This window comes from Sciurus vulgaris (assembly GCF_902686455.1).
Source record: "Sciurus vulgaris genome assembly, chromosome: 10".
Taxonomy (NCBI): domain Eukaryota; kingdom Metazoa; phylum Chordata; class Mammalia; order Rodentia; family Sciuridae; genus Sciurus; species Sciurus vulgaris.
Window position 1 is genome coordinate 79,288,782 of NC_136470.1, and position 27,432 is coordinate 79,316,213.

A 27,432-nucleotide genomic window follows, 5' to 3' on the forward strand; every position below is an offset into this window, starting at 1 on the left:
AGCTCTGAATTCCGGAAGCCGCACGCGCTGGGGAGGTTCATACCACCACTGGGTTGATATGGGTCGGAGGAAAACGCTGGGTAGTGGGTCTTTGGGCCGGGCCCTTATCCGCCATCAGACTCAGCGGAGCCGGAGCCACCGTCACACCGACTCGTGGGTAAGATAGACACTGTCATCTTTCTTACTCTGTTGTTTCGACATCCTGAGTGCTACAAAATTTGGGCTCAAAAGTCACAGAAATTTTGCACAGGTGATGCCTAAGCAGTTTTCAAGGATGAGTAATAGTTTTTACCAGACCGAGAAGTAGGTCCTAGCAAGGCCTAGGGCCCAGAGGAAAAAGCCTGAAAGCAGACCTGGTGTGATGATGAGGCTGGAATGAGAAGGTGGAGTCCTGAATACCACAGTGTCTTAAATACGTGTGATTTTCGCTCTAGAGGCTGTGGGAATGCTTGCAAGATTCTGAGCAGGAAAGAAAACTTTTTAGAAAATGGATTGATTTAAAGAATTGATCCTCCAAAACTGTTGGGTTACCATGAATAATACAAAATAACCGAGATCTGTGCTTCCCTTTTCTTCTTCTCCCTGGTGGTTTAGCTCAAAGATGAACTTTTTATTTCCAAGATGTGACAGGACTAATTTTTCCCTAGGCTTATGGAAGACCCTTAAAAAGTGAATGGAATGGTTCAATTTGTTTTTAACATTCTAGTCATTTATTGTCCACCGTATTTGAGAACATAATTGAGTGATCAGTAAGATCCTGTGCTAAAGTTATTTTTGTCCCTCCTGCGGATTTTGACTATCCACGTGCCACTATAACACCATCCGACTTACAAAATTAGGCTGCAAAGTAATCTGCATACAGTATATATCTGTTCCAATTAACTCTGGACATTATATTACTGATAATTTTTATTGATTTGGAAGGAATTCGTTATTAATGTATTAATGTAGCCTTTAGAAAATACTGAGGAAATTGAATGTAGATTCTAATCTTTATTCTAATATTTGCAGATTCTGTGACCCAGGGCAAACCACCTAAGCTTTGGACCCTTAACTTTTTTGTTTTGTTTTATTTATTTGTAGCTGTACTAAGCACATAGCTGATGTTTTATTAAACCGTGAGTTCCCTCTGGAAATCAGCTGAGTAGTTTGCAACTTTTTTTTTTTAACCTCAGAGAAAAAAAGAAATATTAGTATTATATGTGATAACTTTTGTTTCAAGATTCTCTTATTTCCACTTTACAATAATTACTAGCACTTATACACTTTTATCACTATGTGAGTCACACACCTTTGGGTCATTGTGTAAAATGTATTTCTTGTGGTCTCTGTCAAAAAATAGTGATAACTGGCAGAATTGGACAGTCTGGATTCAAATTCTATATCTACATAGTTTGAAACTATAGGTAAATTATTTTATGTCTTTTAGCCTCACTTTCCTAATCAGTAAAATGAGATACAATAAAATTCACTTCAGAAGATTCTGAAAATTTAATAAACGATGAAGAGAAAGTGTTTATCATGAGATTAAAAAGTGCTCATTTAAATGCTGATTGTTAGCTGTACAGTTTTTAAAGGGGCTAAACCACCTCAAGATCACAGAACAGTTGCAAAGACATTTAGAGCCTGTTTGAACTTCAAGAGCAGAAGAGAACTGATTTATTTCTTATCCTGTATTTTATTCATAGTTGCACACAAGTGAACTCAATGATGGCTATGATTGGGGTCGCCTTAATCTTCAGTCTGTGACTGAACAGAGCTCTCTTGATGACTTTCTTGCAACTGCAGAACTTGCAGGAACAGAGTTCATAGCTGGTAAGTTGTTTATTGCTGAGTGTATGTAACACTAGTCATATTATCATCTTACTGTCTAGATACAAGTAAGTTTTACTGGGAAGTTTTTGAGACCCTGCTGAACTCATAAATGGTATAATTTTAAACTTCAGATTATACTTCATATCAAGTTCAAGAAACTCAGTCTCTCATAGTAAAAAAGACCAGTTAACTATATGGCGTTTCTCAGAAATCATTTTCTGATATCATTATTAAAAATAAAATTGTATCCGCACTGCTGTTAGACAGTTTGTGGGTTTTGTTTGGTAGGTTTGTTTTGGTTTTTTTGTTGTTGTTGTTTTGGTGCTGGGAATTGACCCAAGTGGTGCTTAACTACTGAACCACATCCCCGACCCATTTTTAAGAATATTTTTCTCTTGAGACAGGGTTTGCTTAAGGCCTCACTAAGTTAGTGACGCTGGCCTCAAACTTGTTATGTCCTCCTGAGTTGCTGGGATTTCAGGCATGTGTCACCATGCCTGTCTTGACTGTTTTTAAAGCACCAGCCAACAAATTTCTCCATGCACATAATTTTAGTCACTGCTCTTTTTTTTTTTTTTTTTTTTTTTTTTTTTCCTACTTAGGAGTGCACCTGGCACAAAAATGGTGTAATAAACTATTATTTCTACTCCTCTTGTTGTTACTGTGTCTTATAAATGTTTGTTATGTTGTTTAGCAAATCATTCTTCATTTGTTCAAATACCTTTTTTTTTTTTTTTTAACATCTACTCTCAGACATGGTACCAACTACTCAGTAAAAAGATAAATTTTGTTTCTGCAAGATTTTGTTTTGGGACTGGGGAATGAGATTGACCAGATTATGTTATGTGCATGTGTGAATGTGGCATAATGAATCCCACTGTTATGTATACTTACAATGTACCAATTTTTTTTAGAAAATGACTGAACCAAAAAATAAATTAAAAAAGATTTTGTTTGGGGTGCTATGAAAGAAGTCTGTAGAAGACAATAGGATCATAAAAGATGGAGTTAGTAATCCCTTCTATCTAAAGGAAGACAGGTCAGTCAATGAAAGCCCTTACCTTGGAGCTGAGTCTTAAATGTTGAATAGATAATAAAAGGACAGAGGAGATAATACAGGAACCCATACACAGGCAGGCAAAGGATTCAAGGCAAGATGTGAGGTATCAGCTTATTTTACTCAGAAAACAATTAGAAGTTTGACTTTACAGACACAGAGGGGCAGGATGTAATGAGCACAGACACTGAGGAGGTGGACAAAGGGTAGATTCTGAGGAGAATAGAGACTTAAGGGAGACTTTAAAGGTTTTAAGCAAGTGAACAACATAGTTTTCGATTTCATTGTGTAGTGGTTTTTGATTAATTTGTTGTTTGGAGTCCCCCCCATTTTATTTGGTTATGGTGTACACAAGTTTTTTGTTAAACATATATTTTGTGAATTGATTACCAGTTTCAAAACTAATGAGCAGATCCATAACCTCACTGGTTGTGTGTGTGTGATGAGATCATTTAAGATCTACTTTTTTAGCAGATTTTAAGTATATGGTACAATATTGCCAATTATAGTCACCATGAGGAACATTAGATCTCCAGTATTTATTCATCCTAATTGAAATTTTATACCCTTTGATCACCATCTTCCTATTTCCTTCGCCCACAGCTCCTGATAACCATTCTACCTGCTTGTATGAGCTAGCCTTTTTCATATTCCACATATTAGTGCGCTCATTCACTATTGTCTTTCTGTGTCTGGCTTATTTCCCTTAACATAATGTTCCTCATGTTCACTGTTGTTTCAAGTGTCAGGGTTTTCTTCTCTTTTTTAAGGCTAAATAATATTCATTTGTGTGTGTATACAGTTGTCCTTGATATCAAAGATGGATTAGGAGACTTGCTTTAGTCAATAAGAGAAGCAAGTCAGAACTGAAGTAGAAGAGTAGAGAAAAAGAATAGGAACAAGAACATTGGAAGCCAAAATAAACCAGACTTGATGGGATGAAGTAAGTGAAGCAGAGTAGAATCAAAAGTAAAGCACTGAAATCTCCTTAAACTAATGTGTGGAAACAAAATGTGGTACACGTATACAATGGGATATTATTTGGCCATAAAAGGAAGAAAGTTCTGATACATGGTGCAGCATGCATGAGCATTGAACCATGCTTATTAAAAGAAGCCAGGCATAAAAATCACATATTATATGATCCCATATATATGAAAAGCCCAGAGTAAGCATAGCCACAGAGACAGAATAGATTAGTGGTTACCTCAGAGGGAATGGGAAGTAAGTATTAATAAGTAAAATTTTGTCTTTGTGGTGATGAAAATGCTTAAAAAATTGATTGTGGTAACAGTATATAAGTATATTAAAAAATCCTTAGTAATCTTTGCCAGAACCGTTTTAGTGTATGTTAATTAAAGGGGGGGATGTGTGTGTGTGTGTAAGTATAATCAAACTTAATATTAGTATGTCTGTCGGTTATGGTTGTCGCTGGCTCTTTGCGGTTCCAAAATCTGTGGATATTTGTCACTGCCTGCAGCAACAACTTGCACGGGTCTTATGGGTGGTGGAGTGGAAACTGAGGCACTTCTATCTTTCTCTTTGGTGCACTGCTTTCTTGCTTGTTCATTGAGGATAGAGGAAATGAGGTTTACTTGCTTTGAGAGGAGAGAGAGAGAGACTTTGCTTATCAGAGAGAGAGACTTTGCGTAAGAGAGAATCTTTGCTTATCAGAGAGAGAGACTTTGCTTAAGAGAGAAACTTGCTACGCCTTAAAGTCCTGCATCCTGTGAACTAAGGGTACGTCCACCCAAGGTGCCCTGGTGATGCATCTCAGTTCTCCGTTCCGCGATCTGCCTTCCGCCGCTGCCCCTACTCACTGCTGTGTTCTTTCTTCTGGCTTTTTTGCTAATGGCTGCTGTGGCGTGTCTTCTCTGGCTACTGCCGCGCCGCGTGTCTTTTGCTACTGCTTTTCTTCTGCTAATGGCTGCTGTTGCATATGTCCCTACTAGCTACTGCCGCGTGTTTTTCCCTCTGGCTGCTTCTAATGGCTGCTGTGTGTCCCTACTCGCTCCGCCTACGCTTATATCACCTCCAGGAGGCGGAGAGCAGGGCCACGCCTCTCACGCAAAGATTAGGTGAGACACTCCGAGCAGGCAATTAGTGCTGGAGAACACATGTGCATACATTGTGTGCGTGGACGAGAAAATCACCTGAGTGTGCTTATGTCAGTTAACCTCCTCGCTGCTGATGTGATCAGGCGCCATCCCGGCGCCGCCAACATGGCACAGCCCCCAATATGTGGTGTGGGGTGAAAAGACAGCATTTCGTTTGTCAGGAGCTGTTAAGATTTTGAAGTACATATCCTGTGACTTAGCACGTCCACTTCTCAGTATATGTTCTAGAGCAGTGGTTCTCAAACATTAGCAGCAGAATTACTCAGAACACTAGTTAGTGCACAAACTCCTGAGTCCTTTCTCTAGAGATTTTGAGTCAGCCAGTGTGGGTTGAAACCTAAGAATTTTCATTTTTAACAAGATCCCAGCAGATACTGTATTTTGACTTATGAAACCTTGGAAATTAAATGTTCCAGTAGGACAAAAATGGCCAAACTGTGGTATAGACACACTGTGAAATTCTGTGTGGCAGTTAAAAACAGTGAATTAACTCTTTGGATATTAATTTGAAGGATCTCTAAGACCTATTGTCACATGAAAAGACCAACTTGCAGAATGATGTATTAGGGGGAAAAAATGGTGCGTGTCATATGGTACTATTTGTATTTTGTAGAAAACTGATCAATCCATATATTATGTGAATATTAGAAAAAATATTAGAAGGTCACACATTTAGCTGATAACCTCAAAGAAAGGAACTGGAATTGCAGGGATGGAGAGAAGATTTGAGGTGAGTCAAAGATAATGTTTACAAGTATTGATTTTTTTTTTTTTTTAACAAGGAGAGTTTTGTATGATGTAATTGTATAATTAATGAGTTTTTAAAAACATAAAATAGAGATTAATGAGATGGAGCAAAGTTGAGTCTGGAAGGAGATGGGAATAAAATAGGATCAAAAGCAGAGTTGGAAGCTGGGCATGGTGGGTGGCACACATACCTATAATCCCAGCAGCTCGGGAGGCTGAGGCAGGAGATTTTGAGTTCAAGGCCAGCCTCAGCAACTTAGCAAGGTCCTAAGCAACTTAGTGAGACCCTGTCTCAAAATAAAAAATAAAAAGGGCTGGTGATGTGGCTCAGTGGTTAAGTACCCCTGAGTTCAATCCTGGTTTAAAAAAAAAAAAAGCAGAGTTGGACAGATAAGCTTGTGCAGGGGAAGGAGCACAGCTTCTTTTAAGACTGGAGAAAGGAAACCTGAGATGGGTGCATACATGAAGTGTATAGGTAAGAGGGTGCTGCTGGACACAGTGCCACATGCCTTTAATCTCAGTGACTTGGGAGACTGAATCAGGAGGATTACAAATTCAAGTCCAGCCTGGGCAACATAGTAAGACCCTCTTTCAAAATGAAAAATGAAAAGGACTGGGAATGTAGCTCAATGGTAAAGTGCCCTTGGGTTCAACCCCAGTACTGAGAGAAAAAAAAAAAAAAAAAAAGGAGTGCATATCCAGTAGCTTCAATTTTTCTCTTCATAGACGTCAAGGCTATCTTTTGGGAAAGGAATTGAGCAGAGGACGAGTAGGGACCTTCAAAAGAATAATTTCCATTGAGAAAGAGAAGAGAAGGCAAAAATATAGAAGGATTTCTTCTATGGGAAATCCCACAGAAGCTATTTCGGAGCCCATACATTTGCAGTGGCAAGTAGCTGCATTATCATGTCATTTCTTACAGCTGTGCACACAGCATTGCTACCGAAATGAGGAAGGGGAAACATAGTTGGAGTTGGAGTGTAGGTGCAGTGGGATGAGGAACTTTATAGTTTGGTTAGAGAATGGTTGAAGGGATATACTATGCAGTTTTAGCCAAATAGGGAAAGAAGCGAAGCTACAAAGTGGGTGATGGTCTGGATAAAGAGCACGGATCAAAGAGCACCAAAGTGTTTGCAGAGCATTGACAGAGCCAAGTGAGAATGTTGGTGGGGCAGACTACCATGAAGAAGTTAATGTAAAAGAAGCATCAAGAGCATGGGGCAAGAGTTGTGTTTTGACTGCTTTTGAGGATGACATGGATAAGAATTGTGGTTGGGTTGACTATAAAACAAGTTATTGGGCTGTGCAAGCGCCTGCATGGCATTATGGTGATCTGATAAAGGCAGTAGACTCAGCCTAAAGGTAATGAGGAATGTTGCTGAAGGTGTTCTGTTATCTTTGAAAGAGAACCTTCCCTACTATTTCAGAAGAAAGCTTGCTAGCTTCTCAAGTGCTGGTCACCATTGCCAGTGGATGCTGACTAGGTGGTGGCTGTGTGTGGGGAAATAAGAGAGTTCTAGAGCAGCTCGAGAACAGGTAGGGGCAGAGCCCTAGAGTAGAGGTCTCTAGTTCATACGAAGATTTGACTTTTTACTTATTTATTTTTTAATTTCTTGATATAGTCACTAATGGTGAAGACTGATCAGAAATATCTTATATAAATTACAGTAGTGTAGAAGTTTACCAATTCTAACTGCAGCAAGTCTTTTTCCCTGAATCTTTGCCTCCTCACCAACTCCCAGTGGCTTAAAATTATTCTCCATATATAAAGTGAGGAAATTAGTTGTCCTGAACCCTTATAGTCCCTTCCCGTTCTTACTTTTTTGTTTCCATGAAATATTCACCATATGTAATTTTATAAAATCAGTACTTAAAGAAATGATGACCTTTTTGAAGAATGCTTGATTTCTCTCTTTTGATATAAAACTTCATTTGGAAATTGTAATTTATTCAGGGATAGAAGAATCTAAAGGTTTAAATTCTGTTTTATGCTCTCACATTGTTAGTTTTCCAAGTTTATAAAAATGTATTTTAGATTGTATCTTAAATAATAGTATTTTTCTTTTCTGTGAACAGAGAAGCTTAATATTAAGTTTGTGCTCCCTGAGGCTAGAACTGGACTGCTGTCTTTTGAAGAAAGCCAGAGAATTAAGAAACTCCACGAAGAAAACAGACAGTTCTTGTGTATACCAAGGAGGTGAGTTGAGTAAGAACTTAGATCATTACAAAGCATACAGGGCAACTGAATATAAAATATTCCAGTTGTTCACATTTTTCATGCTTCCTTTCCCCAGCTGCCATTTTCAAATTCCCTGTTTTATTTTGGTAACTTCTATATGGAATTTTTTCCTCTCTGATTATTTCAGACCAAACTGGGACAAAAAAACTAGCCCAGAAGAACTTCAACAGGCAGAGAAAGATAACTTCCTAAAATGGAGACGTCAGCTTGTCCGGTGAGTGTTATTAGACTCTTAAGGATTTGTCTTGAAACCCTGAGTTCAGGCATTTGGTGTGCTTGCATTGCTATTTGCCTTTTGAAGTCTTGATTTCTTTAAAAGGGAACACTTGAAAGTGTTCTACTTGGAAGTCCATACTGTTACATGTGCAAACACAGCTGGGTGCCTGTGTATCTTTGCACAAAGATGGTAAGTTGGTTGTTCTGTTCACTTCCTGTCCTGGTTTCCTTTCATTCCCCTATGTAGCCATCAGGTTCCCTGCAGTTGATCACTGCTGTCCTGAGCATTCTTCCAGGAATTGTGAGAGAAATATGTGATTTTGCGTGAGAGATAAACTTTCAGAACTTAAATAGGTTACAGATAAAATTTGAATTTGGTGGAATATGATATGAATAAATTTTATCACTATATTGATTCATCAAGAGGCATATAATAACAATTCATTGATACTTGTGTACTTTATATTTTAATGTAATGAATTTGGACCTTTATACTTAAGATTGTTCTATTATAATCTGGCAAAGATATAAATTTCTCATTCTAAAGCCAGGCTAGAAGAGGAACAAAAGTTAATATTGACCCCTTTTGAACGAAATTTGGACTTTTGGCGCCAACTCTGGAGGGTCATCGAGAGAAGGTGAGTAACCATTTTCTTTTGTGTACTAAAGACATTATAGTTGTGTTGTTAGATTTGGATATTGATATATGCTCATGTGCTCTGGGTTTAGGGGGAATGGGATTAAATTATACAAAGAGCTATAGAGAATTATAAAAAACTGAAAACATGATAGTATATTTCTTTTAAAATACAGTGGGTTTCTAGAGGAGTATATTGACTGGTGTGTAAGAACAGTGAATGTTTTCTGTAAGGTGAATTCTGAAGCATCTGTATTGAGTTCTTTGAGTAATCAGAAGATATGGGCATAAAAAAGGGTTGGTCCTTAAAAAAGAGTAATTTGATAAGTTGAGAATGGGAATTTTTCATTCTTTTCCATGTAATCCTGAGGAGAATTCCTGATTATTAGAAGTTAATCATCTTTCTCTAATGTCACCTCTTTAGTGTAGTTAGAAAGATTTTGTTTTACTCTTAAGAGTTTCTGAATTATTTTCAAGAACTCCATAAATGAACTTAATATTCGAAATATTTTTAACATTTTTAAAATATCGAATATTAAAATATTCGATATTTTTAACAAGGAACCTTCTGCTATAATTTTTTTTTTTAAATCCAAGAAACAGGATACTTTGTTAATTCTCAGAAAAGAATATTCCCACATATAACATCATTACCAAGAAAATAAGAGTTGAATTAAATTTGTAAAAAATCAATTATTTCTTTTAAGGGTGATGAAAACATTCTGAAATTAGTGGTGATGGTTACAGAAAGGTGTGGATATATTTAAAAATCACTGAATTGTACATTTAAAAGGGTGAATTTTATGATATGTGAATTATGTCTTTTTTTTTTTTTTAAGTCATTTAGGTGCCTTACCCCTTACATTCCAGAGGCAGATAGAGGGCTGATAGGCTGACCTCTGTGAAGAGGTCAGAATAGTAAAGTGTAAAAAGGAGAAGCTTGCTGCTGGTGGCAAACTCCACACAGGCCCCTTTCACTCAGTTAGGCTTGAGTGAAGCCAGGGAAACCCAGTATTGTTCTCCCTGGGAACTTCTGCAGAGCAGAATGGATTCACATCTCCTTCAATGCTTCATTAGCAGTTGAGGGTGTGTACTGCTGAGAATGAAAAAAATTCTTTTTTCCAAAGAGAAATGGTAACACACTCTGCAATACTTCCCCCTCAACCCCTACCCTCATACTTATTGTTTTTATTTTAGATTTTCTCCTACTTTTATATTTCCTGTCTTTCTTCTCTGTTCATTTTATTCTGGTTGCTGATGTTTAAGTACAAAGTGTTTCCCACATGTCTAGTAATGTTTTTTGTCTACTCTTATTTATTTGCAACACTGGGGATTGAACTCAGGGCCTCTTGTACACTACACAAGCACTCCACCACTGAGCTACATCCCCAGCCCCATCCCTTCATGTTTAAGAATGAAGCATTACAAAGCTGATTGATCACCTCTCTGAGGTGACTGGGCAGGGATCAATTGTATTTGGTTGGAATATCCCAAGGTGTTACTATCTGTTGGTCAAGTCCAGTCATTTTCTTAAAGTGAAGAATGATCTCCTTCTGGGAATGGGACCAGATGGAGTGGTATGATCCAGGAGACAGGGTATGCTCACAGTTCAGTGTGTAGGCTTATGTTTCATTTCCTTTTTTATATATGACACCTGTTTCTCACCTTCTGTGCCTGAGTCCTAGTCCTAGAGCCTCTTAGGTTCATTTTCTCCATAATAAATGCTAACCCTCTACTGTTGGGGTGAGGAATGCGAGCTGTGGGCTGGCTGGGCAGTTGCTTGGTTGAATGGAACAGTGGAGCCCACCAAGGAGACAAGTGGGAAGTAGATTCTGGTCTCATACCTCATGCTCTCTTCTAGAGAGGGCTGATGTGAACTTTCCTCACTGGTTTAGTATTTCTTAGTTGCTGCTGTTCTTTCTTTCTCCTTGTTCTAACGAGTTTCATCATTTGCTTTAGTTTTTTAAATTTTGAGAGGGAGCAGAGGCAGTGTATGTGTTCAGTCTTCCATGTTCAACAGGAAGGCCCTTGACAAATTTTATACCCCTAAATTAGCAACTGGTTTCCCTGAGGTAAGTCCACACTTGTTCAAACCCCTAGCTTCAGTTGGATTATAGAAATACTTGCTCTGCTATTTTTAGTGATTTCTGTCTCTCTTTTTAATAACAACGTATTTCTAACTCAGTTTATATCACATGGAAACAAAGTGGAGTTACACAGGAACGTTTTTAATAAAGTGACTACTACCACATCTTGAACAGGAAATATTTATTGATGACTTCTCTGCAGCAGATGTCTCCTGTTTGCTAACAGGCTGGCTAAGCCATCTGCCTCTGTTTTCAACAGTAGTTATCAGAAAAGATTTGATGTATAATATGCCATTGAAATGCAGGAAACTGCTGAGGCACTGGGGGCAGTACACTGTATTCCAGTAAGATAAGGCGTTTCCACTGTGTTCACAATGCTTCCTGCTACATAGGTGGCACTTCGAATCCTAATTCAGCACATGAAACAATCCAGCTTAAAATGTCTTCTTTTCCTTCTGGTGTTTCAAAACCATTTATCCTGTTTTCATGTTCAATATGTAGATGGAATGTTTATGGGCCTTATTAGGCTTTGTCCATTTTTTTGCAGATATTCAGCTTAAATTCAGTTTGCAAGTGAGATGTTACCTTAAAAAGGAAATACTGGGACCAAGTTAGGGAACTTAAAAACTATTTGTCAAAAATTAGCAAATCTGTGAATTTGAATCACAAGATTACGCTAAAATTTTAACTATTGTGGGGAAAAAAACCAAAGCATTTTCATTTATCAAAGCCCTGCTCTAAATGATAATCTGATTCCTTGATATTTGGTATGATTGCAGAGAATTACCCTAGAAAAGGTTGGTCAATCAAATTAGAATTTGGGGAGAGCGCTGTAAGATGGTGATAGCTCTGCAGCTTCTCTTTCTGTTGGCAGTCGCAGCCTCACAGCCAGCCCTTAGAACTTCTTGCTAGCCAGAGACTGGAAGAGGGAGGTAGGGAGGCACTTCCCAGAGAAACAAAGTTTTTTCTAAGAAGAAAAATGTTGCAATGCCATGCCAGCCTGTTGGAGTCCCTCTAATTTGTGAGGGATTCAAGGGCTACAGCGTTTTCTTATGGCTGCATATTCTTCAGTGTGATGGAAGAAATTGAAGTCATGATTCCTGCTTCAGTATGGCAACTTAAATTGGTATTTTGCTGTTTTGTTATTTAAGCACATTCTTAGAACTGTTAAATGATTGTTGGCTAGGTATAAGCTCTGTGGTAGTCCTGGGTTTAAATAGATAATTGACTTTTCTAGAGGTACCTGTCAGCAAGTGATTTATTAGCTTTCTTTTGAAGCTTTAACATGAATGAAAATTAGGAACTGAATATTTAGTAAATTTCACCTTGGAGTGGACTATGTGGAATACTCTTTCATCTCATCAGGAGAGTTTAATAGAAGTTATAGTGGAAGTTTAAGCCATGAAATGCCACCTGAGCCTGTCTGAGCCATGTTAGACTAGTAGAATGTTATGGTTAAGAGCATAACCTCTGGTCCTAACCACCTGGGTTCCTGTTCTGGCTCAGTTGCTTATTAGCTGACCTTAGACATGTTATTTAACTGTTCTAAGCCTCAGTTTCCTTGCACAAACTGGGAATAATTGTGCTTTTAAAAATATTTGTCAAGTGCTTATTATATGAAAAGTGTTTGCTGCTCTTCCTTCAATGTATGGGCCGCAATCTTTCCACATCACAGTGATTAGAATCTCTCATTTATTTATTTATTTTTTTCCTCTAGTGATATTGTGGTGCAGATAGTAGATGCTCGAAACCCACTCCTGTTTAGATGTGAAGATTTGGTAAGTAAAATTCAACTTAGATGGGAATAGAAAAGACAGTAGAATTAATCAGACATAACTTTCCTATGTTCATATAGGAATACATCACCAGTGAAACTCCACATCATGTACAAGAAGAATGGTATCCTAATTAGAATAAGTTATACTCCATGTATATATAATATGTCAGAATACTCTCTACTCTCATATATATCTAAAAAGAACAAAAAAAATAAAAGTTCAATTTAACATCCTTGGAGGAGCAAAGAAAGGACAGCAGCACTCAACAGCAGTCACTGTAGGCAAGCATTCTGTACTCGTTAGCTTTGTTTATTTAGGTCTCTCTCTCCTCCCAAGGTCAGGAGCTTGCATAATACCACTGTTTAGACAGATGTTTTCTCAATTGTTCCATTTACAGGAAGGCACAAACCACTTGCATGAGTTTTCTAGCTTTTAGTTTAGAAGCCACTTTATTAATAGACATTTGACAGTTTTCCCATTTTTCAAGAGAAACCAATGGAAATAGCATTTACTTATTTTAGCATATTCCATTCATTTCACTTTTAAATCCATATTGTTAAGTTTTTCCCTTCTTAACACCTTTCTTATTACTTCCTTGGTATTTTGTAAGTAAACTCTGTTTATAAAATGCCTCAGGATGTAGTAATAACTAAGGTGTGAGGATTACATGAAATGACATATTACAGATTTTAACTAATAAAACACTGTACTGTATGTGAAGTGTTCATATTTCAGTTTGAGAACCATAGTTACACAGATTTTTTAAAACTGATCAGTAACAAAAATCTTAACGGTAAACTTCTTTTCAAAGCTTACTAAAAGATGGATTAATAGAATGTACCAAGATTTACAATCTTCAAACTAGAAAGTGATTTAACATGGTGGGGGGGGCAATTTAAAAACCACTTTTATTGAGGGTCTTTAATATAATTTACTAAGTTTTTACTTGTTGAACAGATCTTTCTAATGTCCTTGTCTTACCTAGGAGTGTTATGTGAAAGAGACAGATGCTGAGAAGGAGAACATTATTCTGATAAACAAGGCTGACTTGCTGACTGCTGAACAGCGGAGTGCCTGGGCCACATACTTTGAAAAAGAAGATGTGAAGGTTATTTTCTGGTCAGCTTTGGCTGAAACTGCTCAACTGAATGGTGACTCTAAGGTAACCTGGGGTACTTTTTCAGGGTGTTTTCAGGGAGGATTCTGATATCTGAGTAATGTGCTTTATTTATGTTTTGTTTTCCCTTTTAGAGATTTTTGGGAACTAGTTTTTGTTTTTCAGGGTTTTTCCCTAAATACTAATATATTAGTAGGATGACCAATAAAAAAATTAATCACAAAATTACTTTCTTTGTGGTTTTCAAATAGTCTAACATCTCTAGTGTTGCACACTGATACTTTAATTTTTTTCTTCTTAAACAGAGAGTTTTATAGGAAGTCTCATAATGACCTTGTAATTACTTTTAAGAGGTGTTAGAACAAGAGGATGTAGTAACTTCTCAGTGTTTGATCAGAATCCCTTGACTTTGTTTTGAAAACAAAAGAAACTAACCCTAAATTTAGATAAACCGTTTTATTTCCTTTATCTTTTAACACAAATTTTATAAAAACGGATTTTTTCCTAATAAAATAATAACTATGGAAAGAAGTTAATAAACTCTTAAGTCTGGAAAAGATTTACAAGTAAATGTTTTTTTCCCTAGCCTTTCTTTTCTCCTGTCTCTGTCAAGTATCTATTAACTTTTGGTGGATGTGGAGCTAGGTTCTCTGATTACAGCGCCCAATCAAACAGTCATTACCTCTCTGTGACTTCTTTCAATGACAAGGTCCCATTGTAGCGCATTCCTTTTTAATCTCGAAATTCAGAAAGTTCTTCCCCTTAGTGAAGCTGTGTTAGCCCCCTTAATCTTCGATCTGAGCACTTGTCGTGTGTCCTCTTGGTTCCCTCTTCTACCAGCTGTATATATCTGCTGTTAAATTCTTCGTAGACACCACCTCTGGAGCCCCCATCCTGAATGCCTATCCATCTGTGTCAGGATTTTGGTTAAAATTGGCAGTATTACTCCAGATGCCAAGGGCATATACAGAAAAGCTCACGTTTTCTCATCAGGATACTCTCATTAATTCATACTTTTTGTTTACTTCATCCCCTATCAGAGGTTTTATTACACTGTTGGCTCATTAACCTGTGACTAACTGAATTCCTCCAAATTTTTTTAAAAAAGAGACCATTCCATTTTTATGTGTGGAAAAAGTTTGTTTTTACCTCACCTTGGAATGGTAACATTAATGGTGTGAGATCAAGGTAGAGTTTGTTTTTTTTGAAAGCGCAGTTTGCTTTTCTCTCATTCTAGCTTTGAATCATCTGCAGGCTTTGAATGTTTACCTTTTTCTATATGGTCTATATATTCTTCCAAGTCATTGATAACATTGCTACACACAAACCAAAGATAGGAGTTCTGTGACCTTTTAAATCTGTCCTGGAAGTAGTGTCTTGAAGAAGTGTTTAACTAAATATTAATCATTTTATGGTTCTATCTTGATAAAACAAGTTAAAATTCTATTTTAAAAAAAAATGTAAAAAGGATTAGTTTCTGTATCTTCGACATTCTTCTAAGTAGTAGATTCCAGAGAGAACTGGAATTGTTTACATGATGTGTTCTCAGGGAACCCTGGATGCTTCCTATTGACGTCTGTCTTATTTTTAAGGCTCATCAGCTAATTTGTAGATTTTTTTCAGTTTTCAGCCTATGCATTAACAGTGCTTGGCTTACATATATTCTTTCTGTCTTTTTAAAAATTAGGTACCATTTGCTCCTCTGAAGTCTTTTAAAATCTCTTCTCCATGATTTCTCAGGTTGTGTTTTCATATCTGTAACCATATCTTATTCAGTATTAAATATGAGCTTATTAAAAATGACTTGATGTTTACTGTTTTCTTGCCTGTCTGAAGAGTTTGGTTCTTCCTCTAGTTGTCCAACCCTTTCTTATTTAAATATATGTGACTCTTTTTAGTCAAATATTATTCTCCGGGTCATCTATTAATAATTGAATTGTCCCCAACGGATTGACTTTATCATTCTTTTTTAAATTTTTAACATATTTACTACAAGGTCCTTTTGTTGCTTTTAGCATTTTTCCTGCAGCTGAACTGCTTCTAGCACACATTTGACTATTACTCATTCTAGCATTATAACTGCTTAGAAATGATATACAAAATTTGTGTCACTTTCAAATCTCAACCACATCACACTCTTAGGTAAGAATTAGTGCTACTATAGATCTTCCTATTTCTGCTTTGTTGTCAAGAGGGATTAAGAAAAATTAACACACCCTTGAGTAGTAAAAGATTTTTATTTTTCATTGATAATCAGTCATCCACATCTGGCATGAAGTTTTGCCACTCCTGCATTTCACACATGAATCTCTGCTCCATGGTACTTTTTGACTAATTAAAGGCACTTAAAAGAATCACAGGACTGGGAGTGTACCAGTGATAGAGCAGTTGCCTAGCATGGGCAGGGCCTTGTGCTCAATCCCAAGCGCTTCAGACACAAAGAATACCTGTTTCCTTAGACATCCAAAAATGTAAATGAAACTCAGATGTTTTGTTGTTAATGAAAAATGCTTTTATTCTACAGCCCATTGCAAAGTATGTACTGCCAAAGAGTTCATCTTAACATAGCATTTTCCCCCTGCTTTGAGATTTATTTTAAATTAGAGAAATAATTCACTCATTTGCACAAAGTTCAGATCATCCAGAAATGCATGTGATAAAAAGTGAAGATCTGCTGCTCCTGTCCTCCCCAGAGGGCACCCTGTTGGTGATTGGCTGCGCATCCTTGCATGAAAAGGCTTGCTTTCCCTCCTCCTTGTGTTTACCTTTTCCAGTCTTCATAACTTTTCTTGTCCTCTGTTCATCTTACATAACCAGCTCATTGAGTAGCTTCACTTTTGGGTAAAGTGCAACTGTACACTTCTGAACTTTTGTGGTTTGTTTTTTTTTTTTTTTTTTTTTTTTTTTTTTTCATCAGGAACAAGTGAACAGAGATGCTGGAGAAGCCAACACATCTGAGTCTGAAAACTCCAGTTTTGAGGAGAGTGAAATTTCACACAGGGAGACTGACCATCTCCCAGACAGGGATTGTCTCTCACTTGATGATTCTTCTAGTGATGAAGATGATAGTGAGTATGAGGACTGTCATGAGGAGGAAGAGGAAGATTGGCAGACATGCTCAGAAGAAGATAACTGCCCTGATGAGGAGTCCTGTGCTCAGGGCTGGAAGGAAAGCTGCACTGTGGACTCTGAGACTCAGGGCAGGAAAACCCCACAAAGGAGACAGATACACAATTTTAACCACCTGGTGTCAAAGCAGGAATTACTGGAGCTCTTTAAGCAGCTGCACACTGGGAAGAAAGTGAAAGATGGGCAACTTACTGTTGGACTGGTAAGACGAAATACATCATCAAACTATTACTGCACAAGTGTCTTTATTCCCCATCCTTTGTTAGCTACACAAGGACTAGAAAGAGCAGTAAGTCTTGTGGCATCATGAGGAACATATCACCTTATTGCCCACTGGCATCATGGAATGAGGCACTATGCTGGCCAGAGCCTAACTTGAGGAATGAACTTCCTCAAGGCTTATATTAGTTACACACTAACTATATTAAATATATTCTCCAATCTCCTTCTAGTTCAACTCTTACTGACATGTGAATTACCAAGAGAGTCTAAAATGAAAGTGTTTAATATCCACTTCAGTATTCTTTTGGCATTCTGTGATCCTTGCCAACTTATACTGTAAATGTTCCAGATGCATATTTGGGAAAATGTGTTTATGCAACTAAAGCATCTGTCATGTTTTCCTGGCCAAGATGTTGGGATTTTCCCAAATATGCATCTGGAACATTGACAGGTTTAGAGTCCTCCAGCTCTTTAGTTACATGCCTGCATACTAAGTGTGGTTAATCCTAATTATGTTTGAGCCGTCTTTGGCTCTACTCACCCTACTCCCCTGGCCCTGCAACAACCACAAAAAAAAAAAAAAAACTTGCTTAAAATGACTAAAGCAATTGATATTTTAGTGTGCTACTTAAAATAGTTAATGTCTCTGGAATCACATACAATTAATTATGTGTAATTCCCAGTCATGCAGTAGAACTAACTTACTTGGATTGAACATTGGAAAAGTTCTTTAATTTCTTGGGAGTTTTAAGGCTTTATTCTATGTATTATCACTAAAAAATAATTTCTGCATGCATCAGAAAGCCCAACTTCTCTACAATTGTTTTTCATTTATGGAAACAATAAACAGCCTCCCTCATTTTCTGAATGTCTTACTCTAGAAATGCTGAAAATAGGGCTGGGGATGTAACTTAGTGTAACACTTGCCTAGCATGCACAAGGCCCTGGGTTCAATTCCCAGTACTGCAAAACAAAGAAACTAAACAACCTCAACATAATAAAATCCATATCTGAAAAAGTCACAATAGAAGTCCTAAGAAAGATGACTGGAATTGTAACTCAGTGGTAGAGCATTTGCCTAGCATGTGTGAGGCCCTGGGTTCAGTCTTCAGCACCACATAAAAATAAATGAATAAAAATAAAGGTATTGTGTCTGTCTACAACTTGAAGAAGAAAAAGAAATCCTGAAAAAGCTTAATTTACCCTTTCTATAAACATCTATTGATCATCTCCTACAGACCAGACATTCTGCTGGACCCAAACTAAACAGTTATTGAAAACTTAAAATGACCATATTGTGATTTAATGTCTGTCTGGTGCTCATCTTCACCTCCTTATGGAAGATGCAGTGGAAGCAGTGAAATGCCTGGAAATGGGGCAGTGAGGGAGGGCTGGGTATAAAGCAGTGAGGTTTACTGTAGGTTAACAACAAAAGCTATAGAAATACGATTTGTATAGCTTAACTATTCTTCACTGGAGATGAGGCTGAATAAACCCACCACAGGAGGAAAAAGAGTCAAGGAAAACACTCTAAAGCATCTATTTAAAATAGTCTTCTAAAGTATTTCTACAGTAACCAGATCTGGTCTTGCCACCATTTATGTACTATCTTTGGGTCTTTGCCTGTGCCTGTTCAGTAATTTCTGAGTCTTTTCCAGGTGGGCTACCCTAATGTTGGTAAAAGTTCAACCATCAACACCATCATGGGCAACAAGAAAGTATCTGTATCTGCCACACCAGGTCACACCAAGCATTTCCAGGTATTTCGATAGCCCTGTGCCACTCACATATGGCTCCTCTTTCCCTTCATCTGTTGTGTATCCAACATAAACCTCTTCCTTATCTTTCAGACTCTCTACGTGGAGCCTGGCCTATGCTTGTGTGACTGCCCAGGCCTGGTGATGCCATCCTTTGTGTCTACCAAGGCAGAGATGATTTGCAATGGAATCCTCCCAATTGACCAGATGAGAGATCATGTCCCACCAATATCACTAATATCCTTTCTGCTCTGGAAAAAAACTGGTTGTTTGGCACATATTGGAGTTTCAAGGATTTGGAGAGGTCATTGCCTTTCAATGGTATTTGAAGGATTCAGGTCTAATATTTTAAAGATACTAAGTAAAATACTAGTGACCTGCAAACGTTTACACAGTAATAGCATCAGAACTTCAGTATTAGAACCTCATCTGATTTCTTCAACCTGTAAAAATGGAAGAATCCCAACTTTAGATTCTCAGCCCCAAGTTGCAAACCTGTATAATATTGCCATTTGACTATTTGAGTGACCTTAGAAAACTTGATTAACCTTCTGAATTCTTACCCTTTTCTATGAAATGGGAATAATATCTACTTCACAGTTGATTGGATTTAATCATTGTAATGTTTATCGACTGCTGTATGCTTTCCGATGTTTACTAAGTATTATTTAATACTCATAAGTCAATCCTTGAGGCAGTTATTGCTATTATTCCTATTTCCTTGTATTTGAGAAAACTGAGACACAAGTTAAATCATTTGCCCAAGATCTCACAGATAGTAGTACGTTAGGAATTCCACTCCCTCTCAGCACTATGAGTTAAAATGTGAAGAAGCATCAAGGATAGTACTTGGCCATCCTAGATATATAAAATACTCAAAGGTAGATCTGTTGGGAACTTCAGGACTAGGATTTTACCCTACTTAGAAGTTGACAGGGAGATCTGTTAATGCCCTATGGATGCTGGCAGAAGACAGGAGAAGACTCCCTGAATCCATGACCCACCAACCTATTAGCTTGTGTGGAAAGTCACAGGTCCTGCTCAGTGCTTGACAAAATCCTCAATGGCTGCATTTAAAACTGTACCTTTTATTTACCCTGAAATTTTTTTTCTATAAAAAAAAAGAGAATTTATCCAGGCTTTTTAAAAAATAACATATCACTAAAATAGAATACTAAACAATTGTTATAAAGAATGTACTACAAATAGCAACCTGCATAAACCTCAGAACACTGCATATACATAGACAGTATGGCACCATCTTTGTAAAAGCTTATCTCACAAAACAGTTTATCTTGTATTCATAGGTATGTGTGTGTATTAAAGTGAAAAGCGGACTGAAGGATGGTATCCCAAACTTGGCTTGGGGCAGCAGGGGAGACTGGTATAATGATTTAAAACTTAAATTTTTTTAATACGTCTGTTTTTTGTTTTTTTTGTTTGTTTGTTTGTTTTAATTTCTGTTTTGTTTGTTTGTTTGTTTGTTTTTTAGTATCAGAGATTGAACCCTGGGGCCCGAGACCTTTTCATTTTTTTATTTCAAGACAGAGTCTAAGTTCCTGAGGGTCTCATTAAGTTAAGACTGGCCTTAAACTTGCAATCCTCCTGTAAATCATTGGGATTGCCAGCAAGCACACAATAGCCAGCCTTGATATAATTTTACTATTGAAAGTTTGCTATTCTCATTACTTGGGAACAGAGGTTTTAATATTTATTTATTTTTTTATTTTTTGAGTCTGTTAATCAACAATAATATGTATTAAGCATTTAAAGCAGGTTAGGCTAGATACTGTGGAGGATAACAGTCATAACTAATTGGCTCCTGCCTTTAAAGGATTATCAGTTGGGGATATGAGGTGTGTACATGAATATTATAAGTGACCTAAGGAAAGTACAGATAAACTGTAGATTAGACAAGAGAAAAAACGTCATCTGCATAGTTGAGGCACGAGGAACCAAGATACCCCGTGTTTTATACCTTAATTAGGATTAACTAACAAATTTATAGTTTATTTACAATCTTGCTTTTCTAAAGTGTCATCTTTAAGGTCTGTTTTGGAGATTTTTTAAATAGTTCATTTGGAAGGTGATAATTGGTACATAAAATTTTGTTTAAAAATAAAAACTGATTCTTTAATGAAAAACTGTACTATTTGGAGAGAAGAAAGGGTGCTCGTCATATAAGTGTTGAAGTACTATGTTCTTAGCAGCATGTTTTAGATGTCATGAGGAGGAGGTGGTCAGTTCAAGAGAATGGATTCCTTGACTGGTTTACGTATGCCAGCATATTCCACGACGTGTTTTAGAAGCCACTTATGGCATCAATATCATAAAACCTAGAGAAGATGAAGATCCTTATCGACCTCCAACCTCAGAAGAATTATTGACAGCTTATGGATGTGAGTTGTTTTCTGTTTTAAAACATGAACAAAAAATAGCAAGATGATTAATTAATAGAAATTTTGTGGGGTTGTGTGATGCAGGCGATTGAACCCCAGGTAAGCATGTACTCTACCACTAAGCCATATCCCCAGCTATTTTATTTTTTAATATTGTAAATATTATTTTTTACCTCGTACTACTTAACAAAACCAGTAAAAGAAAGGCCAGTATGTAAAAACAAATGACTACACACTATGTTTCTGAGATCACTGTCTGCAGTTCCATACAGAATAAAGTCTCGTAGTAAATTTTAAAAGGCGTTGCCAAATTACTCTAGTTTTGCTTTATATTTCTTTAGATACTCATGAAGTTGAACATCTTCTCCTATGTTTGTTGGCCATCTATACTTCTTCTAATTACCTTTTTCTGTGCTTTGGTTTTGTCTTAAATGATTTAAAGGAGGTCTTTGTTCTATGCACACATGTGTTTGTTTTCTCCTAGTGTTTACTTACCATTTTTTTTAGCCCTATGTAAGTGGACAGTTTTAATGAACCATCTTTTCCCCTTTAGATTTGACTCAGGTTGATGTTTTACTTGGGAAGGCTTTCCTTATCCCCCAAAAATAAACTGCGTTCCTGTAAAATTTTTTTTTAACATTTAGGTTTTTAATTTACCTAAATTTATTTTTTCATGTGATGTAGATTAAGATTCTAAATACTGCCAGGTGTAGTGGCACATGCCTATAATCCCAGCAACTTGGGAGACTGAGACAGGAAGATCACAAGTTCAAAGCCATCCTCAGCAAAAGGAAGGCACTAAGCAACTCAATGACATTTACTCTTAAATAAAATACAAAAAGTAGGGCTGGGGATGTGGCTTAGTGGTCGAGTGCCCCTGAGTTCAATCCCTAGTTACCCGCCCCTCCCCACCAAAAAAAGTTTCTAAGTACTTTCTTCTCAAGGGAATAAGCGAACACCCAGCTAGTATGTGCGAGAGCTGAGTTTCTAACACAACCTATCTGCCAAAGCCTATGTTCTGCCATGGTCTAATAATTGAATAGTATTAAAGGTACCTCTATGATATGTTTGGGGAAGTACCAAAAAAAAAAAAAAAAGTAGTTGTATCATGAAATAAGAAAGCTTTCCCTATTGCTTTTGATTTTGCTAGTAATATTCTCAAGTAGCCTCCCTGAATAAATATCTAAGATCCAAGGGATTGAATAAACAACTAGAATACAGAGAAACTGAATATATCTTTCATAGTGTGGTGATAGGTGATTGTTAAGATATCAGATACAACTACATAGTTTATTCTGCATTAGCAAATTTTTTAATGCTAAACAAAATATATAATGGTAGTGAATTAATTTTTTAAAACATAGTGGTAAGCACGCTTAGTTAACTAAACATTACCTCAATTATCTTTGTGATAATCTGTCTTCTCATACTGTTCATTTATCCCACAGATATGCGAGGATTTATGACAGCACATGGACAGCCAGACCAACCTCGGTCTGCACGCTATATCCTAAAGGATTATGTCAAGGTAAGTTAATCCTGGTTTTTTGTTTTTGTTTGTTTTTTTACTTCTGAATAAGTAAATATTTTCTCATATACTGTGTTCTTAACTGATTGCAACCTGTTAAGTTATAAGGAGTTTTTTTTTTTTCATTGAGATGGGGTTATAACTAGGGTTATATGAGTTAGCCTCATATAAATTATGGAAGTGACTAATAACATACTATGAAAGGAAAGATGAAGATCTTTGAACACCTGTTATCGATGAAATTTATTGATTTATGCATCTTGTGTTTCCATTTCTATAGCCTTTTGGTTGTTTCCATTGTGACTCTTATTACAGTCTTCCTTATGGTAACAGCTGTTTGCATGCCTTTCTTCCCATGCTTATCTAGTAACGGTAGTAAAAATAGCTAGCATTCATATCAAAGATAACTTACTTAGGAGTTGTAAATGTTTTGTATATATCTCATTAAAAATACATAACAAAATCAGGCATAGCAGTGCATACCCATTATCCCATCTACTCAGGAAGCTAAGGCAGGAGGACTGCAAGATCACGGTCAGGCTAGGCAACTTTTAAGAGCATCTTAAAATAAAACATAAAAGGGTTGGTACTAGGAATTGATTGAACCCAGGGGCACTCTATCAATTCCTAGTACCACCTCCCCCGCAAAAAATGAGAGAGAGACAAGAAGGTTAGGGGAACAGTTTAAAGGTATAGCACATGCTTAGCATTCTTGGACCCTGAGTCCAACCTTCAGCACCACGAAGGAATGAAGGAATAAAGGAATATCCAATCCTCAGCACCATAAATATAAAAGAATGAATGAATAAACAAGTTTATGAGGATTATTACTGTCATGTTACAAGGTAGAAAAAGCTATTTCGGATTTTCTTCATAAGTAGAGATTAATCATATGTAGCTCAAGAAATTCTGGGAGATTCATGAAAATAATGCTTGTTTTTATAATATATGTATTAAAAATATCATTAAGCTTAGTGCGTGGTACATAATAAACTCACAGGAATTGTTATGCCTTAAGTTTAATTCATTATAAAATTAGCATTACGAGACCCTGATAATAAAAATTTGTGAGAATTTGGCTTTATTCCCGGGAACCCTTCCTTCAAGGCCACATCAGTGGAGTTCTTGGAGCCTAGAAATAAAACTGGGCAACCATGTTTTATTGACTTCAGGAACAAAGTAGTTAATACTATTTGTATGGAAAATTATTTATTTACTTGCCTTTTTAACTGTGGAGAATGCAAAGATGAGTAGACAGTAACTTTTAAGGCATCTTATGGTGGAAAGACGCACACGTGGACCCAGCAAGCAACTGCAATTCCACATAGAAATCTAGGAACTGTCTTGGTTTCAGAATTCTAGCCTGATGCTCCCATTAGTACAGTAACAATTGTCCAGTTGTGTCCTGGTTTTTGTTTTGGAAAAAGTTTACAAAAGAATACTTAGAAATGCAAACAAAGAAGAAAGATTTTGTTTAGTCTGGAGACCATGGAAGAGCACCGTCTCTAGAATGCTTACATCTTCAGCATTGGTGTAATAGAGTTAGGACTCTTCAGTTGCAGTAGACTAAAACTCAACTCAGCTGGATCAAATGCAGAAAGCTCCCTCAGTAGGTGGTTGGTGGAGATGTCTCCTCTGAAGATTTTTCTTCTGGGGTAGCACATATGACACTTAGGACGACACTGTTATCTTCCATGTTCTTTGTAGGGGAAACTACTATACTGCCATCCTCCTCCTGGAAGAGATCCCGTGACATTTCAGCATCAACACCAACAACTCCTAAGGAATGAAACAAATAGAGATGAAATAAAAACACAGCCGGGTGGAAATAAAAAAACAAAGCAAATTGAAAATGTAGTTGACAAAACTTTTTTTCATCAAGTAAGTTTTTAACTTTCTCTAACTTCTGATCCCCAACACATTTTTTATAACAGTAAAGATTAAGATATTCACATACTGTAAAAGTTCACACTCACCCATTTAAAGTGTACAGTTCAGTTATTCATAGTATATTCAAAGAGTTTTTCAACCACCACATCAGTTTTAGAATTTTATCACCCCAAAAAGAAACAGCATGCTACTGGCAGTCACTCCTCATTCTCCTTTCCCCACAGCCCTTGCCAACCACTAATGTTTCTGTTTATATAGATTTGCCTGTTCTAGACATTTCACATGAATGGAATTATATGCCATGGGATCTTTTGCAACCTACATTTTTCACTTGGCATTATTGGTCAGTTTTGGACATTTTCACTTTTATGACTATTATAAATAATGCTCTGAATGCTTCTGTACAAGTTATATGGATATATATTTCATTTCTCTGGGGTTTATACAAAGGAGCAGGATTGCCGTGGTTAACATTTGAGGTACTGCCAAACTTTTTCAAAAATGGCTATTTTACATCCCCCCAGCATGGTATAAGATTTCTAATTTTTTTACATCCTTGTCAGTACTTACTATTTTCTGACTTTATTTTAGCCATCCTGACATATGACATGTATCTCAGGTTTTTGAGCTGCATTCCCTAATGACTACTGATGCTGAGTGTTTTCATGTGCTTATAGGCACATGCATATTTTCTTTGGAAAAATACCTGTTTTTATTGAATTATAAGAAGTCTTCATATATTCCAGACATAAGACCCTTATCAAATTTATGATCTGCAAATATTTTCATTCCCTAGTAGGTTGTTTTTTTCTGAGTCAACATTTCCTGTGATTTAAAAAAAAAAAAAAAAAAAAAAAACTTATTAAATATATACAAAATATTCAGTAATTAATGTTAACTTCAAAATATGAATGACTTTGGTGGCATATGCCTATAATCCCAGCAATTTGGGAGACTGAGGCAGTAGAATTGCAAGTTTGAGGCCAGCCTCAGCAACTTAGTGAGACCCTATCTCAAAAAAATAAAAGGGACTGGGGATGTAGCCCAGTGGTAGAACACACCTGGTTTCATTCCTCAATTAAAGAAAAAAAAAATCATAACATTAATTGCTTATATCATGTCTACTGTAGATAGATCTGTAGGTAGTGTTTTAAAAGACAGATTTATATGCAGGAGAGTTAAATCATAGATTTGTACCTACTATATTTTTTAAGTGCTTTTAAGTGACTACTACAGCAAAAAAAAAAAAAAAAAAAAAAAAATCAGCTGTATCCAGAGAGTGGTTGGATATTTATCTGGTTCTTTATATCTTAATACGGTGCCTCACATAGTAAGCATGTAGCAAGGCCATGTATAAGAAAGCTGAAAACTTACCACTAATTTTATTTTATGTCTAACCTTTAGCCTAATATTTACTATTACACAAAGATCATGGGATAATTCTTTCCATTTGCAGATCATATTGGATTAATTTTTCTTACTAAATAAAGCTAAAATTTCTTTATATAGTCAATGTCTAATTTGGGTGGAGGCAGGTTAGATTTTGATAAGATAAAGATTTCCAGAAAACAACTGATGCTATGAATTTAGTTATAGATTGCATTTGAACCTATGTGACTAAATGAAGTAAATGAGGGAGAAAATGAGGAAAATGAAATGATCAAAGTGAATGTTGGGAAGCTTAGCATTTAAGGGATGGAGGGAGAAAGAGAAGAAACGTGATATGTTCAAGTTTATCTTGAAACGATCCATAAATGGTACTGTGTATGTTCGTCAAAGGAGACAGCCTGCTGGCACCTTGTATAATGTCTTTTATTTCCCAGGAGAATGTGAGAGCTTTGACCAAAGGGGTTCAGGCTGTGATGGGTTATAAGCCTGGGAGTGGCCTGGTGACTGCAGCTACTCTGACCTCGGAGAATGGAGCCAGGAAGCCCTGGAAAAAACACGGCAACAGAAATAAAAAAGAGAAAAGTCGTAGACTCTACAAGCACCTGGATATGTGAACCTGTGCTGCAACAGAAGTGGCATCTGCACTGTGCAGATGGAAAAGAACAGAAGCTGCTTGTTGCCTCTGGAACTTTTTCAAGGCTCTGGTGCTGTGGAATGGCCCCTGCTCTAGTGCAACGCAGCCACACTCACCAGTCTTGATGTCAAGACAGAAGGGTTCCTGGAAACACCGGCTCTGACTCGAGCAGCCAGTGGAACCCCAGAAACATACTCCTGTAGGAGGCTGAACTTCAGATGAGGGAATGAATAATGTGTATTTGTTTGTGTAACATATATACAAATGCATATTAATTTGAGTTGGGATGTTTTTGAAAATATACTAAAATTAAATTGTCACTAATTGATGTTTTCATTCATTTAAGTAGATTAAATGCCAATTGGACATTCCATGATCTTTTAACAGTTGTAATCAATTAAAACATGACTGGAATTTGAGGTGGATTCTTTTGAGGACATTTATTTGGATTAGTAGTGTAAACTTCACATAAACACCCAACACATCTTTGATGTGGCACAGGACTGGGGGGCTGGCATATATGGTTTTTAAAAGCCCCTGGGGAGCTTGACTTCCCACATTGAAATCACCATCCCCTGAGCCAGTCCTACAGAGGGAAGCATATGTTGCTACTAACCCATCTGTAGAGAGCCACATAGTGGGAGAATAGTTTATTAGTTTTTATTTTAGGCACA

At 36.8% G+C, this 27,432-nt stretch overlaps 1 protein-coding gene across 2 annotated transcripts; it reads left to right on the plus strand.

Moving 5' to 3' along the window:
• On the plus strand, nt 1-27,183 carry LSG1 (large 60S subunit nuclear export GTPase 1). Of its 2 annotated transcripts, none has more exons than XM_079156225.1 (14): nt 1-157; nt 1,689-1,815; nt 7,813-7,933; nt 8,103-8,189; nt 8,743-8,829; nt 12,633-12,693; nt 13,679-13,855; nt 16,728-17,141; nt 18,820-18,921; nt 19,012-19,155; nt 21,194-21,317; nt 22,766-22,845; nt 24,553-24,730; nt 26,562-27,183. In XM_079156225.1, the coding sequence occupies exons 1-14, from the start codon at nt 59-61 to the stop codon at nt 26,606-26,608; spliced, it is 1,848 nt and encodes a 615-aa protein (XP_079012351.1). In that variant the 5' UTR covers nt 1-58; the 3' UTR covers nt 26,609-27,183. The 2 variants fall into 2 exon arrangements, with proteins under 2 accessions (XP_079012351.1, XP_079012350.1); XM_079156224.1 differs by having other exon boundaries at nt 24,553-24,726; nt 26,559-27,183.
• The last annotated feature ends 249 nt before the right edge of the window (nt 27,184-27,432 follow it).

Bases quoted from the DNA above. Each gene is read 5' to 3' on its own strand.
- LSG1 (XM_079156224.1), top strand. From the start codon at position 59: ATGGGTCGGAGGAAAACGCTGGGTAGTGGGTCTTTGGGCCGGGCCCTT. The intron at 158-1,688 runs GTAAGATAGACA...TTTTATTCATAG, and splicing joins ACCGTCACACCGACTCGTGG to TTGCACACAAGTGAACTCAA. The intron at 1,816-7,812 runs GTAAGTTGTTTA...TTCTGTGAACAG, and splicing joins AGGAACAGAGTTCATAGCTG to AGAAGCTTAATATTAAGTTT.